General features: G+C 48.0%; 3 protein-coding genes across 3 annotated transcripts; 1 reads left to right on the top strand and 2 right to left on the bottom strand.

Annotated features, from left to right (window-relative positions):
• Positions 1 to 839: 839 nt before the first annotated feature.
• Positions 840 to 3,053, top strand: LOC120651064 (GABA transporter 1-like). The gene is made up of 6 exons (XM_039928412.1): positions 840 to 1,217; positions 1,373 to 1,495; positions 1,746 to 2,033; positions 2,129 to 2,259; positions 2,339 to 2,554; positions 2,624 to 3,053. Exons 1-6 carry the CDS (start codon positions 1,052 to 1,054, stop codon positions 3,005 to 3,007), a joined length of 1,308 nt encoding a protein of 435 aa, XP_039784346.1. The 5' UTR covers positions 840 to 1,051; the 3' UTR covers positions 3,008 to 3,053.
• A 40-nt stretch (positions 3,054 to 3,093) lies between these two features.
• LOC120651061 (exocyst complex component SEC15A-like) lies at positions 3,094 to 6,771 on the bottom strand. The gene is made up of 3 exons (XM_039928408.1): positions 6,634 to 6,771; positions 6,455 to 6,523; positions 3,094 to 5,678 (listed from the first exon to the last, which is right to left on the bottom strand). Exon 3 carries the CDS (start codon positions 5,669 to 5,671, stop codon positions 3,302 to 3,304), a length of 2,370 nt encoding a protein of 789 aa, XP_039784342.1. The 5' UTR covers positions 5,672 to 5,678; positions 6,455 to 6,523; positions 6,634 to 6,771; the 3' UTR covers positions 3,094 to 3,301.
• A 5,986-nt stretch (positions 6,772 to 12,757) lies between these two features.
• Positions 12,758 to 13,772, bottom strand: LOC120648646 (TPD1 protein homolog 1B-like). Its single transcript, XM_039925362.1, has 3 exons — positions 13,624 to 13,772; positions 13,484 to 13,552; positions 12,758 to 13,348 (listed from the first exon to the last, which is right to left on the bottom strand). The coding sequence occupies exons 1-3, from the start codon at positions 13,691 to 13,693 to the stop codon at positions 12,978 to 12,980; spliced, it is 510 nt and encodes a 169-aa protein (XP_039781296.1). The 5' UTR covers positions 13,694 to 13,772; the 3' UTR covers positions 12,758 to 12,977.
• Positions 13,773 to 18,166: the final 4,394 nt, after the last annotated feature.

The raw sequence follows: 18,166 nt of genomic DNA, 5'->3' as shown, positions 1-18,166 counted from the left end.
CCAGGCAGTAACTATCTAATAACTACGGTAGAATTAGGTTGCCAAGCAGTTGCAAACTTGCAAAGTAGCTTTTTATAATTCACCTTTTATAGAATTTTCTAAAAGAAACAGGACTTACCTCTATTTTTTCATGAGTAAATTTATCTCTGCATCAATATTTGTCTATTAAAAACAAGCGATAAATGGGTCATCCACCACTTTTAAGATCATGTTTTTCCCCCTTTCTTGTGAGGAACTAATACTCTTCTGAGAGTGAAGACCCTCTCTAACCCGGGGAACACTTTCCTCATAACCAAATCTTAAAGGCAGATCACTGATGGTCCGCCTGACTGTGAAGTAAACCACTCTGCTTTCAGGTAATTGAAGCCTGTGAGACGTGATTTTTTCTTTATTATAATGTTTCTTCCTTTGACAGGCTGACATCAGGTCCCATGTCAGTTGGGCACTGATTGCACACAGTCTACACTGGAAGTGGAAGTTATTCAGGCCCTGTTTGGTTCCTAGCACAAGTTGTGCTAGAGAATTTTGACTATTAATTTATGGTATTAAATGAAGGCAGTTTGTAAAACTAACTCCACAACCACTGTGCTACGTTACAAGATGAATCTAATGAGATCTTTGACCGCACGATTAGAGAATGATTACTGTAGCATCACTGTAGCCAATCACAGATTTTTTTGACTCATTAGATTCGTCGCGCAAAGTTGCACCTATCTGTGAAAAGTTTTTGCAAATAGACTTGTTTAGACCTCCATGCATAAAAGATTCCTCAGGTACTGTTCATAGCACAAAACAACCAAACGGGGCCTGATGTGTTACAGGCTGTATTCCAGTCTCGCAGTTCTCCAGCATGAGAGCCTTTCTCTGTCTCTGTACTCTGTAGTCAACTTAAGATAAGACGAATCGGCGCGCCATTTTCCTCCTGCTTTCCTTTCCAAGGACGACATGGAAGAGATCTTCGCCACCCTTCAGTATCACCACCACCTGTGGCCTTGAGACGCCACACGCGCTCGCTTCAAGGTAGGCGAAGAGCAGGAGCGCAGCTTCACACATGTCGTCACCGGCGACGGCGAGAGGTGGTGGCGGCGAGGCCGGCGTGGAGCAGGGAGGGCGAGGCACGTGGCGGCACGCGGCCTTCCACGTCGCGACGACGATCGCCACGCCGGCCGCCTACGCCCCCCTGCCTTTCGCCGTCGCCTCCCTTGGCTGGCCTCTTGGTGAGCACTGAGCCGTAGCCTCTTGGCTGGCCTCTGCTGGCCGAGTTCTGAAATTTTGTGCTCCGAAGAGGTCAAGAGGAGCTTTCTCTCCAAGTCTCCATACATGCAGATGCAGCCTTTGCTCTATCAGTAACCAATTGTTCTTGAGGCCGCAGGTGTTTGCAGCTTGGTTATTGGGACACTGGTTACATGGTGCTCAAGCTTGGTTGTGGCCTCGCTGTGGCAGTGGAATGGAGAGAAGCACACCAGCTACCGGCTACTTGCAAAGAGCATCTTTGGTCAGCAACACTTTTCACCCCCATCAAGCAGTGCCTTACTGCTTTTGTACTAAATGACAGTATTCTCACAGCAAAAACTTTCTGGCGAAAGACCATTAATCATGAGGATACTAATGATCTCTCACAGAAAAGTTCTTCCTGATTGTTGTTGTTTGATTCCTCATTAGTAAACTCATTTTCAGTTAAAAGAAACTGTTGTTGGCAACTTGGAATTGCAACTGAAAAGTTTAAATCTGTGGTGTTGTTGAAGGTCCCTGGGGATACTGGTATGTGTCGTTCTTCCAGCAGGTGGCATCGGTGGGCAACAACATTGCAATCCAGATCGCAGCCGGCAGCAGCCTCAAGGCTGTGTACAAGCACTACTACACTGCTGAAGACGGCGCAATGACCCTGCAGCAGTTCATCATTCTCTTCGGTGCATTCGAGCTGCTCCTCTCCCAGCTCCCTGACATTCATTCACTCCGGTGGGTCAATGCTATCTGCACTGCCAGCACCGTTGGATTTGCAGGAACAACCATTGGTGCCACAGTTCATGATGGTAATAGTTTCAGCTCATTTTCACCCTGCGACAATGTCTGACAATGTCTGAAATTGCCATATGCGCAAGAATGAACTGTAATCTCTACTGTGCAGGGTATCGGATCGACAGAAAGGAAGTCAGTTACAGTCTTCAAGGAAACACTGCAACTAAGATCTTCAGAGCTTTCAACGCATTGGGCACGATAGCATTCTCCTTTGGTGATGCTATGCTGCCAGAAATTCAGGTACGTATATGACGTTTCATTGAGATTCATGTAGGTAGTAAAATACCTTCCCATTCTCAAAAACTCCACTGAAATCCAGAGCACTGTGCGTGAACCGGTGAGGAAAAACATGTACAAAGGTGTCTCAGCTGCATACACGATCATCGTCATGTCCTACTGGACCCTGGCATTCAGTGGCTACTGGGCATTCGGTTCTCAAGTCCCGCCCTACATCCTGTCCTCCCTGACTGCTCCAAGATGGGCAATTGTAATGGCAAACGTTTTTGCAGTCATTCAGATAGCAGGTTGCTTTCAGGTAAACACCTGCCACTTCCATATCCAATTTGGTGCCACAGCCATCGAGTAATTGTACTTTTGCGCCAAGATATACTGCAGGCCAACGTTTGCGCACTTTGAAGAGCGGGTTCAGGCGAAGAACAGGAGCTGCAGATCCTGCCTGTGGCGGCTGATGTACACTTCTGCATACATGGCAGTGATCACCCTCGTCTCTGCAGCAATGCCATTCTTTGGGGACTTTGTATCTATCTGTGGAGCAGTTGGGTTCACCCCTCTGGACTTCGTGCTGCCTGGATTGGCACTTCTGAAGACTAGTAAGCTGCCTGATAACCTAGGATCGCAGTACGCTGTGAAGGTGCTCAGCGCTGCTGTCGCCGTCATGTTCTCAATCATAGGTGTGCTTGCATGCATCGGCGCCATCAGATCGATCACACTTGATGTCAGAACCTATAAGTTCTTCCATGATATGTGATGACAGTTTTGCAGCATCAAGTAGCCTCGTGCGTCAATTTATGTGCTGTAGCCATCCATGGGCATTACTTTACCGGAGTCGTAACATGACGAGAGACATCACAACAAAGTGCACTACTCATAACAATAGTGAAGATTAGATCTATACATACCATTACAGCTAGGCTCCAAAACGAATGCGGAACAAAGTGATTGAAAAGGAAATGAAAGGAATTTGGAATGGCTAGGATAGACACTGAACTAGTTCTCTCCTAAAGGGGGTACTAGCTTATTTAAAGATTTAGCACGGATAATCTCAGCTAAAATCCTTTAACCTTCTCTTCAGCACATCCAAGGACTTCTTTCGGGCACTCTGCACCGTTGCTCGGCTTGAAAGGCTACCAAACAAGCTGTCTGGTGCATCCTTGAACTTGTCGCAAATGATTGCCACCTTCTTGTGGTCCAAGGATCCATAATTCTTCTCCCTGGTTACAGGATTCATGAAACTCTCAGGCTGATTGCTGAGCAGAAGATCGATGAGCTGCCTTATCTCGACTAGGCAATCTTTGAAACTTCCGTCCTTTCTCAGGTCTGACAACCCAGTGCTGTGATATGTGTCATCTGCAAACCCCTCTAACATTTTCAGGTCAATGTCAATACCAGCTACAGCATTTGCATTGAACCTTTTGACTCTGTCGCTAAGAAGTACTGTTATTATAGAATCTGCGATGTGGCTTAGTGCACCAGAGACAACCTTGTATAGGGCTTCTCTTGGTACAATCTGCTGCCCAGAAGATACCACATCATGAAGATAGATAATGACTTCGTTCATGTAGTCATTTGCATGTTCTGGAGCTTCCTCCACAGTCCAATTGATGCTAGGCAACTGCAACATAAACTCATCAACCTTGGAATTGACCAAAGTAATTAATCCACTGTATGCTGCATTCCTGGAGGCTTTGAGCACAGCTTTAGCAGTCAAACCAGAATGGGGCTTCTCAAGAAGACGCCTAGGAATGCCACAAACTTGAGCAGCATGGCAAAGGAACATATCACAGGATTGCTCAAGAACTGCTATGTTTCCTGCAATCTGCACCATCTGTTGAAATTCCAGGGAGCCACCATGTATAAGTTTCAGAAAAGCATCATTTAATACCTCAATTAAGAACTTGTCTAAGTAACTCTTCACCACATCGTAGGAGTTCATGCTGCTACCATATGACAAGTATCTGACCAAGTCCTCGATGAAAGATCGCACAATACGGCAAGCATTGGGAACAGAAGAGGAAAACGGAGCGACATATGGCAAATCTGGTGCCACATCAGTGGGTTCAAGTTGAAGCGCTGAAACGTACATGTTGTATTCATTTTCCTTCTTTATAACCATCCGTTCATACGAGTCCTTAGACAAGATGTTCTTAATCTGCTTGCGGCAATCAGAGATAAGCAGCTCAAGATACTTGTCCCTATTTTTGCCGAGAATTTCAACCAACAATGTAGTTTGGTATCCATATTTCTTCATGGTGGTACCCAAAAGACTGATATAACCTTTTACATTGAGGAGGTGGTTAGCAGTATCCATGAGAGAGAACTGTTGCTCTAAGATTGATGTGACCTTAGAGATAGCTGTTTCCCACATTGTCGCCACCTGACTCTCAGATAGAAGCCCATCTGCAGTTCGAAGGACACGGTCCTCAATAATAAAAAAGCCAGCTATCTGAGAAAGGAAAGGTTGATGGGACTCAACAAAGGGTTGCGATGTAGAAATCTGCAAGTCCAAATTGAGCTGCATAAGCCTATTGTTGAAGTAATATTCTCGAAACTTTTCCCCATTACCAAGGCCAATGTGGATATGGTGTGCTCTGTACACTGGTGCAAGATCAAATTCTAGCATTGCTTCCTCATCCATGTTCTCCACATCCAAGGAATAAGCATGCCCATCAAACCCAACATGACTACATTCCTCTGCTTCCCTCTGTCGGGCACACATCCCCTCATCCTTCTGTCGAGCCAGGGAGGCCTGGTCTATTGCAGCCTGCCCAATCTCCTTTCCTATCCTTCTAACATATACAAGCCACTCATTGAACTCACTACAAACTTTTTTCTCAATGTACAGCTTCATAACAGGAATTTGTTTCTGAATAACCTTTTTCAGAAGTTTCAGAGGAATATTTTGCAAGTAGTCCTTCTCAATCAACTCCAAAGTTTTCAATGCAGAATATAACTTGCCTTGTGCAATGTCCCTGTTGCATATCTTGCACAAACTGGTGACTTTCAGACAAATCTTCAATGTAGCAAGGGCCTCCCCAACACTCCTATTTACCGAATACAACTCAAGAAGCTCATCAAGCTTCAGCAGCAAGGCGCTAGCAACCTCTTGCAATTGCAGATTCTCATCAGACAATGTGCCCTTAAGGTCATCAGCGTCAACCAGCACAGCACGAAGTTCGTCAACCGCAAGTATGAATTCCTCATAGTGAAGTCTACAAATCTCTTCAATCTCAACTTCCTTCATCTTCACAATGTTACTGAGGCTGTGCAAGAGAGCTTCAGGCTTCCCAGATTCGAAAGCATGCCGTATAATGGGACCCAAGTCCTCATTGTTGGCGATGAAGGCTGCAAGGCCCAAACCGATACCACCATCCCCATTTTCGGCGGCACCCCTCTTCTTTGTCTGAGCAGTCATGGCTCAACTGCAAAACGAGAAAAGAAAGGCATGTTTCAACTTTTGAGAACAAAGGCGTTACATGTTACGAATGCTTAGCATAGGAACAACGCACATGCAGCGGGAGGGAGAAGCCAAAATTCTGGATTACGTTTGCGTTACATGTTACGGAATACGTTATCCTTTCACTGCCACATGTCACACTAAGTCCCTGCAAGTCTACATGACTGACACGCGGCATACCTAAATGCCAAAGAAGCACATAAATTTTTATGAAGGACCTGTTGATGGTCTCCTGGTTCCAATTCGCTCTTAAAATTCTCATAGTACCATATTATCCCAAAAACAAAACTCATAGTACCAGTAACCCAACCAGCACTAGTTTAGGTGCAGAGTGCAGCATAGATGGAACCAAATCTCATGGCGAGCAAAGCAGAGCGGCAAGATCAGAGCAAGCCACAACTAGCAGTAGCCTCCCCTTGGAAAGGAAACAAGCTGACACTAAGATTTCCCCCAAAATTTCCATTTCGGAGATCGTCCTGGACGGTGGGGCGGCGGCGGAGTCAGCCGTGGAGCTCCTCCGCCACCTGGGGACCCGGACCGTCACCCACCCAGGGCCGGCCACCGCACCCATACGCGAGCACTCGCGGCGCAGAAGCACGCACGTATCCGCGCTACCTCCGGTGGCAAATCCGTCGCGGGGGGGCGCCCAAAACGAAAGGCGAGAGCCCCGCTGAAGCGCGGCAGCACATATCTAGAGAGAGAGGCCGAGGAGGGAGATGAGATCAGGGGGAAACCCCTCACCTGACCCGACGGAGTGCAGCCCGGATCGAGGAGGAGGAGCGGCGCAGATTGGCGGCCGGCGGCGGCGTCCTGCGAGCAGACATAGAGTGTTATGAGAGAAGCAGCGGGGTACAGATAGAGAGACGAGGAGGAATGGCGGAGGAGGCCGGCTAGCGGACGGGGAGAGCGGCGGCCCGTACCTGTGGTCTTGATCGCCGGCGGCGGGGAGGCGATGCCGGCGGACGGCGCGGAGAGAGAGGGGTTTTGGATGTGTCTGGGAGCGGTTTCGGAATGGATTTTAGGGGTTTCCGGGTCCCACATGATGTTTGGGCGTGTTCCCGTTGGAGAAAACGGAAACGAGTCGGGTCGGCGGATCGTCCAATGTTGCCGGCCTTGCCGGCGCCAGCGTGATTGTTTTTTTTCCCCATTCTCAATGCGATTTCTTCGAGTGAATCCTGGTGATTGTGGCGCGACATTTCTTACTGGTTTTCACGTTGGGCTTCTTTCTCTTCTGGCTCCGCATTTCTTACGTGACGTGACTTCCGTTGGTTCCATTCGTTCATTCCTTTCCTTTTTTTATTCCTATCTTTTCCTTCACCAAATAAGAAGTTTTTTTAAAAAAAACATGTTCGAACAAGTTTAGTTCCCGATAACTTTTCTATAGAAAATACAATCCTAGTAGAAAAGTTAGGTTTTTTATAAATGTTTCATTCGAAAGGTATATTTGAATTTAAAAAAAAAAGAGAAAAGTATCTTTGAAAAAGTTTCCTGAAATGTTTGATGATGATGTTTCTTAAAAATATTTTTTAAAAGTTTTCTTGGATAGATAAGTTATTCTTTTTTCAAGAAAAAAAATTATTGAAAAGTTTTGAAAACAGTTTCAAAAATAGAAAATTATAGAGCAAAAAAATTCAAAAAAAGTTAATAGGCAAGGTGGCTTCGGGTTGTTGTCTTTTGCTGTCCGTGGAAGTAAAAATGTATGCGCACATATATCGAATTTTATTTTTTTGGTTAATTGGATATGTGTCATTATAATTTTTCTGTATTTGAAACACATCATTACTATTCGAGAAACTATGTCATGTCGTTATAATTCTAACGAAAACTACATGTGGCCTCTTTGGAGCATGCGCAGGTGTATGGATAATTTTGTATTTTTGTATGGACTTAAATACCTCTCCAGCCTCCACTCAGTCTCACTTACAGTGGGCCCAATGTCTCATCCTCCCTCTCTCCTGCCTTCTCCCTTATGGATGGCAACAGATACAAATTACCCGCGTGCCCGCGGGCAAAAATCCGCTAGGGCAAGGATTCGGGCTTGGATTTGTACCCACGGGTACGGGTGTGGGTTTGTAGTTGAACCTGACAGGTAAAATTTCGCGGGTTTGAAAAAGCTGTACCCGTGCCCGCTCTACCCGCGAACCGCGAAAATAGCTGACACGTGGACCCCATATACAACTATATAAGCTCTTCTTCTAGGGTTTCACTCACTCCGTCCCCAATTCCCCTCCCTGCCTCCCTTCCACAGCCGCCGCCCCCAGTACCCCACGCCCGACACCTGTCTCCCCAATTTTTCCCGTCTCCCTGAGACCCCGACGCCCACCGCCACCGCCCCAAGCCAACCCGCTCCTCCAAGCCACCGTCGCCAGCCCGCTCGTAGGCGTACGCTCCTCCAAGCCGCCGCCGCCAGCCCGCTCGCCAGCGTCCGCTCCTCCAAGCTATCGCCGCCGCCACAGCCCGCTCCGCCTTGGGCACGCGCCCACCCCCAGGCCCCGAGGAGTATGGGTGGGCATTCGGGTAACCCGAAAAATTCGGGTCGGGTATTTCGGGTTTTGAGAATTTCGGGTTTTGAAATCTGTAACCCGAAATTTGTCCGAAATAATGAAAACCCGACATTTCGGGTACCCGAAAATTCGGGTTCGGGTTCGGGTTACCCCGAACTACCCGAAATTTGTACGTCTCCATGGCGAGCGTCGGAGGTGAGGTGGTGATGACCGGCGGCAGCGGGGGCGGCGGCGGCGGCTCGGTCACGCCCCGCGGCTAGAGCAGTGCCTACGCCGAGAGCGTCTCCATGGCGCAGGCGTGCGTCGACAGGCGAGGAGACCGGCGGCCGGCGGGGGCGGGGGCGGCACCTGCGTCGGCGCTGAGCCGCTGACTGCTCGGAGTGGGCGCGCGGCGGCGGCCGGGGTGGGGGCTGGGGTGCCGCGACGGCCGAGGTGGGGGCTGGGGTGCCGCGACGGCCGAGGTGGGGGCTGGGGTGGACGCGGCGGCGGCGGCCGGGGTGGGGGCTGGAGGTGGACGCGGCGGCGGCAGCCGGGGTGGGTGCTGGGGGTGGACGCGGCGGCGGCGGCCGGGGTGGGTGCTGGGGTGGACGCGGCGGCGGCGGCCGGGGTGGGTGCTGGGGGTGGACGCGGCGGCGAGTCGGCGACGGCCGGGGTGGGGGCTGGGGATCGGCGCGGCGGCAGCGGCCGGGGTGTGGGCGGGGGTTGGGCGCTGCGGCGGTGGTCGGGGTGGTGGCAAGACGGTCGGCGCGGCAGCTGGGGTGCGGCTGGGCGCTGGGCGTGGAGTCCGTGGAGGCGTGGACGGACGGCGGCGGCATGAGGGGTTGGACTGGAGGCGCGAGGGACTGAGGGGATTGACAGGGTTAGGGTTAGTCCAAGTGGAAGGGTTTGGTGGGCTGGGCTCAAAATATGAGTGGGCCGAATGAATAATAATTTTGGGCTGGTCTTTTGTTCGGGTTTGTTCGGGTATTTCGGGTACCGTGGCCCAATACCCGAATTACCCGTAATAATTTTGGGTACCGTGGCTTGAAACCCGGATTAGGGTTCGGGTTTTTCGGGCTCGGATTTTTCGGGTTCGGGCTCGGGTTTTTCGGGCTCGGGTTTCGGGTATCGGGTATTTTGCCCAGCCATACCGAGGAGGAGGCGAGCAGGGAGTGCCGGCGCCCGACGGCCCGAGCCCCGGCGACCCGCGTCCGCCGTCTGCTGCCCCTACAGATCTGATCTCCAAGGTATTGCCTTCTCTTTTACTTTTGATTTCTGAACTCAATAGGTGTTGATGGTAGTGCTAGATGCAAAACACTCAGATTTGCAAGGATAGATGCAAGTATGCATGAGAAATTATCATATCTGTTTGGTTACTTTGTTTAATATACCTTTTTGTGGTGGCCATGACATGCTGAATTTAATTTGTAGTTATTTTGTGATGTTTTCAGCTAGCTTCCATAGTGATGGAAACGCCATCTAGCAGTAACCAGCCTGAGCACGTCTCACAGGCATCAATCCCTCTTGAAGTAGTTGCCAATGCCCCTGATAATGAAGAAGTCATAGCAATCGATGATGGATCAGATGATGAGCACGTCTCAATTTGAGAAGGATCAACATTGTTCTGCCCGACTAGCTACAACACCACAAGAGGTGCACCTTAGCGACATTTACACCACCTCCAATTTGTATTGTTCTTGCTATGGCAAGAACAACTTTGAACCTGCAAGCAAATCGAAAAACAAGCAAGAACAAGTGGACAAAAGAACAGAACACAAATCTTGCCCAAAGAATGAATCTGATATACACAAGTTTGGGTTCTGAATCAAGCAAACGGGTGGTCTAATCGACACACTCGTTCACCAGGAAGTAGCAGAAGCTAAACTCATAGCAAAACAAAATCCAAGTATTTTCTGGTGGCTGCTACTAATTTATATAGGTGGGAAGGCAGCCAGGAGAGTGCTGAGGTTGAAACTCTAACTTAAGATGGGCCCCTAGTAGGTTGGACGAGATACAAATGACTCAGCCCATGTTTGGAAGTCTGAACGTCATTTTGGCGATTATACTTAACTCCGGATGAATATGGTGATAAGATTAGATTCATCTGAAAAGTAGATTTCAATATCTTTCCAACAAGTACTCATGGGCCTCACAACCTTCGAAGTGAAGAGTTATGGCCATCTCAATCTGACTCTTCCTGCAGGTCCATATGTGTGGTCCGTAAAGGCTGATCCAAACTTCCTTCCTTTAGGTCTGAAATTGTTGCTCGCACCCTCACACTTGGCTGGTTCATCACCCATGCTCCTAAATATAAATAAACTATCATCATGATGGGAACGTATTAGGTGCAAACCAATCTCTCCGTGCAAACTATGGAAACTTCAATCCGGATCATCGGATCAACATCCAAGGGGCATGGGGGATTGGGTAATTTTACAATCTGGACCCGCCCTTGGACTGGATAATCACACTTTTGCAAATCCCTCCTCTCACCTCCATGCGTCCCTCTCCTTGGATGTTGATCTGATGGCCCAGATTGAAGTTTTCATAGTTTGCACGGAGATATTGGTTTGCATCTAATATGTTCCCCATTATGATTGAGTAGCATACAGTTCTGAGAACAATATGTACGGAAAGCTAGCAACGAATTTACTTATGAATTAAGCATGTAAGTTCGATCGCTAGTCATGTAAGCTTGTTGTTCTATAGGTGTGGTTGTATCCACTGCAGGGGTGTCCACGTCAAAAGACCCCTCAAAATTAAAGAATATACAACCCTCAGCGATACAAACCACTGAACAGAGGCGTGTGTGACAACTGATTATATTGCCACGACTATGAACATTGTGACAACGTCCTATTGCCATGCTTGGCAACGGACCAATATGGTTGCAATAAACTCCAATGGTTACAATGGCAAACTAGCAACGGTTTCAAAACCCTTATTGTAATGCGATTTTTTTTTTGCTACCATTGCCAACGAACGTGATTTAGTTGCATATACCACCTTTTGTGACCAAATTGGCCCTACTGCAACGTTTTTTCATCATTGCGCAAGGGTTAGTGGATGTTAGTCCTCAGGCTAGTGGATTTTAGGCTAAAATAGCTCTTTTATAGGATCTGAGAGTTTCTAGAAGAGCTCTGTATGGCTTTCGTATTTTTTTTCTTTGTAATACTCATATATCTTTTAATAGAGTTAGCTTCTTTTATCTTTATCTATGCATGATGCATATTCTGCTTCGTCAGATGTATGTCCCTTATTTAGTTTATACTTGTATACATTGCACGATTAGACAGTAAATCTAGTGCCATGATATTGGTTTCAGTATTCGTATATTTTCTCTAGTGCGACGTCAGTCGATCCAAAGGGTCGGGCCTCGGGGGATGGGGGGAATAGAGTATCACTTATTAATGCAGACATGGGGCCTGGTTAGGCAAGCATTATTGGATGCACCTGTATCACATGGTTTATAGAGGTAGGTGGCTGGTGGTGACAGCTCTGTTCATCTTTCAAACTCTCAACATTCAGATTGAGCGGTAAGAGATTCATAATGTAGCCGAGCTGGCTGGTACCTACTGTGCCAGTCATGTGTGGTTCCCTCGGTAGTGCTTGTAATCCTAGAGTCTGGTCCTAATCATGTGTGTATATATGAGTCCTTAGTAGTTCCCTTATTCCTTTCTCCATGCCTAAGTGTTCTTGTTGAGCTTGAGTTAACTTGTATGTCATACTACCTCTCTACCCATGTTATACTTACCCCTGTTTGTGCATTATTGGGCATTAAATTGAGATAAATCTACGAACATAGCTATTCTATAATTGCCACATTCCCCACATAAATATAACTACGACACCCTGAATAGTCACATGTAGAATGGTATGACGATATTCCATACGCTTAAAGATTTATCTGTGACCATAACAAATACCAACAAGCTCCAACCAGGACAATATATAGTAGTTCCCTAGCTCTATAGCCATCAGACCTTGAACTAATGCCTAGATTAGTTTCGAATCTAAATCAGGCTGGAACTTATGACCTGGACCAATGTGCCCCTCTCCAGTAGTATACCAGTATTGTGCATCATAAAACATCTTCTAATTGAATGCCAAGCACATAGCCATGTAATTAATTCCTGATCTGAACGTCGGATAGCTGCTGGGCACCCGCTGAACTACCCGCAATCCAAGTTATACGACTACCATGGTGAACTACGTTGATGTGACGTATCTGGAACCGTATATTTACACAAGAACACTACTTGATAGTTGATATATTTGTTAGCGTATTTTACAATTTGGTAGAAAAAAAACTGGTACAACGTTACAAATAGTTATAAAGTGGCTGTAATTTTTACTCTTTTTAATTTGAGCTACCCCTAGGCAGGTCCATCGCACAACCCAAAGCTATTTTTCAAAGTTTTTCTACACATTTAAACCTTGGAAAATGGTTCAGCTTCCTTTGCTCCAAAATCCCCCAACAAGATCTGGTAGAATACCGGAACACTTCCTTCCAAAAAAGAACACTGGAACGCATCAATCAACTGGAGAGACAATTCACTAATAAAAAAACGAGAACCTGATGGAAATTATTTGGATTTATACTCCAACCGGCTGAGAAATACAGAGATTACTGGCTGTGATGCTCCTATGGCATGAATACCGTTGCAAAAAGTATTGCATTGGTTTATTTTATTTGCGGACCACAATGCAAGAAAGAGATAAACACCAACTGATGCAGAAATAGCAAGCGTAGGGTGCGCCCAGCAGTGGCCGGCCGGGATCTACTCGCAGACGACGGACGCAACGTTTAGCTGGTAGGAGAAGGAGTTGGAGTACTGGAAGGAGACAGCCTCGCTCGGCTCCATGGGCGCGCCCCCCTTGACGATGCAGTCGTTGAAGCCGACGCGATGGAACTTGTCAGGGTCGACGAGCTCCGTGGAGGCGAAGTCGCCGCACGCGACGTGGACGCCGGACACCGTGCAGCCGCCGCAGACGTTGGTGATCTGCACGGTGTACGCCGGGATGCCGCTCGGCAATGGGTTGGCGCTGCTCTGGTACACCACCACGTCCTCCTCCGAACAGTCGTCCGGCCCCATCCGCTCCGTTGAATTATAGTGCCCAGAACCAGAACCGAGCGACGACGAATCTCTAGCTGATCAATGCATACACATTTTACATTGATTGGATCTGTACAGAGCCAAGAACACACACACACACACACACACACACACACACACACACACACACACAGCAGCAGCAGCAGCAGCTAGTAAGTTCTGAAACTTACTGTTATTGAGCAACTTGCGTGCGTGCCGTGTGGAGGAAGACGACGTTGTACCACGGAATGATGCAGCAACTGGCCGGACGTGAAGCATAAGGAGTATGTCAATTTGTGTGCTTTCATCGATCAAGGAATGAACTGTATACCTGCAGCAGTTAGGAGCAGCAGCAAGCTGAAAACAACCACCAGAGATGCACGTTTCTGGAAGCACCCCATGGCCTTGTCGGTCTCACCTTTTCTTTGCTCCGGCGGTTGATGCTAGTACAGTTTAGTGCGGGAAATAAACAAGCTGCTGCTTCCCACTTCACTGCCTGCCTGCAGGCCAGGTCTATTTATGCGGAACTAAACGCAATCAACAGGCCCGCACATTCAATAGGATTCACCCAATTGCTTTGGAAACCGAGGCTTCGAGTGTTTCGAGACTCTATTCAGCCGCCTTTAACAGTCCTAGATACTCCAACGTTCAATTTTTAGCCCATTTCCCAAAGCATCTGTGGGACCCACAATTGCCCACCTCTCTTCTCCGTCAAACCCTCTCTCTCGACGTGATGCACTCAGAGCAAGTATTATAAATGGCGGGGAACGGACGTGGGAGAGAGAAATCAGGAGAGAAGGGAGCGAACGCCTCGCCAGACGCTGGCCGCGAGCGGGCGCATGCGTGCGCGCGGAGCTCCTATTGGCCGGGCTGCTGTGCTGCTCGCCACTTATTGGTTTGCGCTGCTGCCACAAGCATTAAATGCTGGCCCCGCTGGCTTCTTTTCGCCCGCTGCCGCCGCAACCATAAACCATGCTCTCATGCACGGCAGCAGCCGCGCGCCCGCTCAGCAGCGGCCATGCCGCGCGAGGTGCACCGACATGCTCGCCACCCTATCTAGGTCCGCCCGCCCGCTTGCGCGGCCGGCTCGATGTCTAGCTCACAGGCGGCTCGCGCTCCCGCGCTGCCTCGCAACGCACGGCGGTTGCCTGCTGCCAAAACTCCTTGCCATAAAAATGAGCTTTGTTGGAATGATATCTCGTAAGTAAAAGAGTATGAAGTTTAGTGGTTATTGGAGCCTTAGTAGTTCCTTAGGTTCTAAGTTCGACTCCTCATGAAAGCGAATATTTGAAAATTTAATAGCATTGTGAACGTGATGGATACGCCACAAAGAGGGCATCATGGAGTGTTGGCGGTCGCCGGTCGCAGCCATATCAAGACCGGCGCTAGGGCTGGCAGGCAGGCTAGCACGCCCCATGTTGTCGGGCAGTCGCCGCTGTGAGTGAGCCGGGGCAGTCGCCGCTGTGAGTGAGCCGGGGCAGTCGCCGCTGTGAGTGAGCCGCAGCTAGTGAGACGGGCACTTAGGCCATCCTCAACCCACATTGTCTATAGGTTGTGTCTAAAAAAAGAGAGTAAGAAACTACTCATAGACACTACCTCCCCAATGCATAGTTCCTATGATAAATAAAAAAAATCACATCCAATCCTCTCCCTTCTCTCTCCTTGCCTGAGTGAGCTGGGGCAGCCGCAGCTAGTGGGTCGGGCACTTAGGCCATCCTCAACCCACAATGTCTATAGGTGGTGTTTAAAGAAAAAAGGGTTGGGACTGGTCTTAGACGCTAGGCAGCGTGAGGCGACCACATCCAAGTAAAAAGGGTTGTTTTTCTATGCCCATTGCGGAGCTCAACACTATCACTGGGAGATGGGAGATAAGATAGATGAGCAGGATCACGCCGGTATTAGAAAATGTAAAACGCTACGCTAGGGCAAACAAAAATTATCCATGTTTGCACAGGATCACTTGTGGGTAGGGGTGGTAATAGTTCATGGCCCTAGCGGCCTCTTCACAGCCCAATATGACCCTTAAATATTTTAGCTCAAAATTGTATAAGATTAGAACCCAATTCTTTTAGGACCCGACCCTTAAATTTTCTAGGCCAAAATTTAGGACTCTTTACCACCCCTATATGTGGGTTGAGCCAAGCAAAAGGTCCAGCCTTTTGTTCAAAATGGGCCGGATGTGACCCCTCCGGGATACGTCCAACAATGTGCGACTTGCACTAGAGCGAACCAGTGCGGCTATTTGCTACAATATCCTAAACTCAATCTAATTGATCCATTTTGTCTTTCATTTCACTCCTTAAGTGTGTGACCCTGTAGGTTCATGCAACAAACAGTCAGGACCTGAAAACCGTTTACAGTTAATAGTCAGCATTGGCATGCATAACCTTATTTCGCTCCATGTAGAATTTATTTCACCAGCAAACCTTATTTCGCTCCATGTAGAATTTATTTCACCAGCAAACCTTTAGTGGTGCCATGGCCGTGCACTTTCAGTTCCTATACATCGAGAGGGCCCAGAGGCATTTCCCCCTAATGTGGGAGGATCATGTTGGTGTTTTACCACCAAGCCCACCTAGGAATACCCTAAGGTTGTTGATTATAGATAGGGAGTCGCTGAGATCAGAAACACGATGGTGCAAGCAGTACAAAGTTCAGATAGATTCGGGATGTGAATAGTGAATAGGTGAAGAAGCAGCTTTTGGATGAAAATGAACGGATGTTTCTGATGAAAAAATGGGCAATAATATTTATTTCCTGTATGTATTAACATGAAGACTCCCCATGTCGCCCCTCGTAGGCGACTCGGGCGGTCCCGAAGCCCCCACTGCCACCGCCCCGCCGCCGCCCGAGCGGGACACCGGAAGCCCGTGCGACTCGCAATGAGGGTGTCGCATCAGCCGCCGGTGGGTGCTCGTCGGCATGGGCTTCTCCCGTGGTGGCGGAACTCGAGGGCCATGGATCCGGCATGGCGCCGGCCAGATCCGGTGGCTACGCGAGATATGGTGGATTTTTGCCGCCGGCAAGAGGCAAGCGGCCGGCGGCGGCGGTTGGCGCGACGAGCGATAGTTGGCGCGGTTCTGGCCCGGCAGTGGGTGGATCCAGACCTCGCATCACCGGATCTGCCGGCCCCGGCCCTCCCCGGCTTGTGGCGGAGTGTTGGGCGGCGCGGTGGAGGGTCCTGTTGGGGCGGCGTGAAGAGAGTGTTGGTCAACGGTGTTTGCGGCGGCGACCACAATGCGGGTCGTGTGGTGCAGCTTCGCTGCTCAGGCGTCAGTGGCTTAGCGCGCAATCTTCTTCATGGTAGAAGGTCGGGAGGATCTTTAGTGAAAGCCTAGCTTGTCATTGTGCTGGTGCTGATGACGACGACGCCTGTGGACGCCGTTTCCTTCTTGGAGGCGTCATCAATTTGCCTCCCTCCTCTACGTCGATCGGGACTCCTAGTGAAAATCATGCTCAGTTTTTCTGAGCAGGCGATGATGGCACCTTCGGCGTCGCTTCCTCGAAGAAGAAGATTGAAGCTTAACCTTCTAGGTTTCTTCCTTTGTTCTTTAGTTTCTCTTGTTTTTTTGAAATCTCTCATTTGAGGTTTAGAGTCTAAGAACTCTTGTATTTCGAGAGTCCGATCTCTCTTTTGGCTGTAGACACTCTCTTGAGAGTGTTCAAGGCCGGGACATCCCTTAATCTAAACAAAATGTATTAACATGGAAGCCATAACTTGTTTTGTTGCTCACGGTGCCCCTTCTACTTATCCCTGAACAATCGGCATGCTCAACTTGTAATATAAAAGATTATTGATTGTAACACTGCTAGAAAAACTCTAATTAGTACCGGGCAGGAACCCCCGGTTAGTACCAGTTTTCTGCCCGGTACCGCTCCTTCGGTACTAAGTGCGCGTGCACTTAGTACCGATGAGACCGCCCGGTACTAAACGGCCCATTTAGTACCGGTTGGTAACACCAGCTGGCACTAAACTGCTGGCCACGCCAGCAGCTAGGCCGAGCAGTTTAGTACCGGTTGGTAATACCAACCAGTACTAAAAGAAGTTTTTTTTTCTTTTTTATCCTTTATATTTGTTCTCTTTTCCGTTCAATTTCAATTAATTAGTATTAGTAGTCGTACTTGCAGCGGTTTGTGTATTCGTACTCGTATCTAGAATTCCTATTTGTATATGGAGCAAAGCAAATAAAAGAAATTATATACATACATGGATAAAAGAAATGTTAGAAATTATATACATACATGGATAAAAGACAATAATATTTACAAGTATGAATTCTCATAAGTTTTTTCTGACAAATTCTTCAATAATTCTAATCATCTTCATCGTCATCGGCACTGGCATCCTTCTTGTGGCGTTTCTTGAGTTCAGCTCGAGCCATACTTATCCTTGGACTGGAATGAAATTCACCTTTTGGATTTATCACCTCATCCAATAGGAATCCACAGAGTGCTTCTTAAATTGCCATGATTCTATCCGGTTCGATGATGTTCTCTTTCATATTCTAAATCTGTCAACAATAAATAAACAGCAATATTTTAATTTAGTACCTGCATGGAATTAGATACAAGAAATTGTTACTAATGTAATACGTACTTCAAAGTTTTCTTGTGTCACCCTCTTGGTATCTCTGCAAAAAAGTGCATGTGCTCACATACGTAGTATCCGCAGAGGTTGGTTCCTTGGTTCTGTCTCAAACACTATATACATATATACATGTTATGAAATATTCATGTTGTTTGAATAAATGAAAGTAGATGTGCGATATTCGTACCGGCTTGTTATAGTTGAATTCAAGTTCAGTCGGTGTTGACGTGACTCCTAATTGTGTTTTGAGGAACCGAGACCATGCCCTTTGCATGATGTCTACGAG

Source organism: Panicum virgatum, chromosome 9K (genome assembly GCF_016808335.1).
Source record: "Panicum virgatum strain AP13 chromosome 9K, P.virgatum_v5, whole genome shotgun sequence".
NCBI lineage: Eukaryota > Viridiplantae > Streptophyta > Magnoliopsida > Poales > Poaceae > Panicum > Panicum virgatum.
This window is presented reverse-complemented; position numbering and strand designations above follow the sequence as displayed.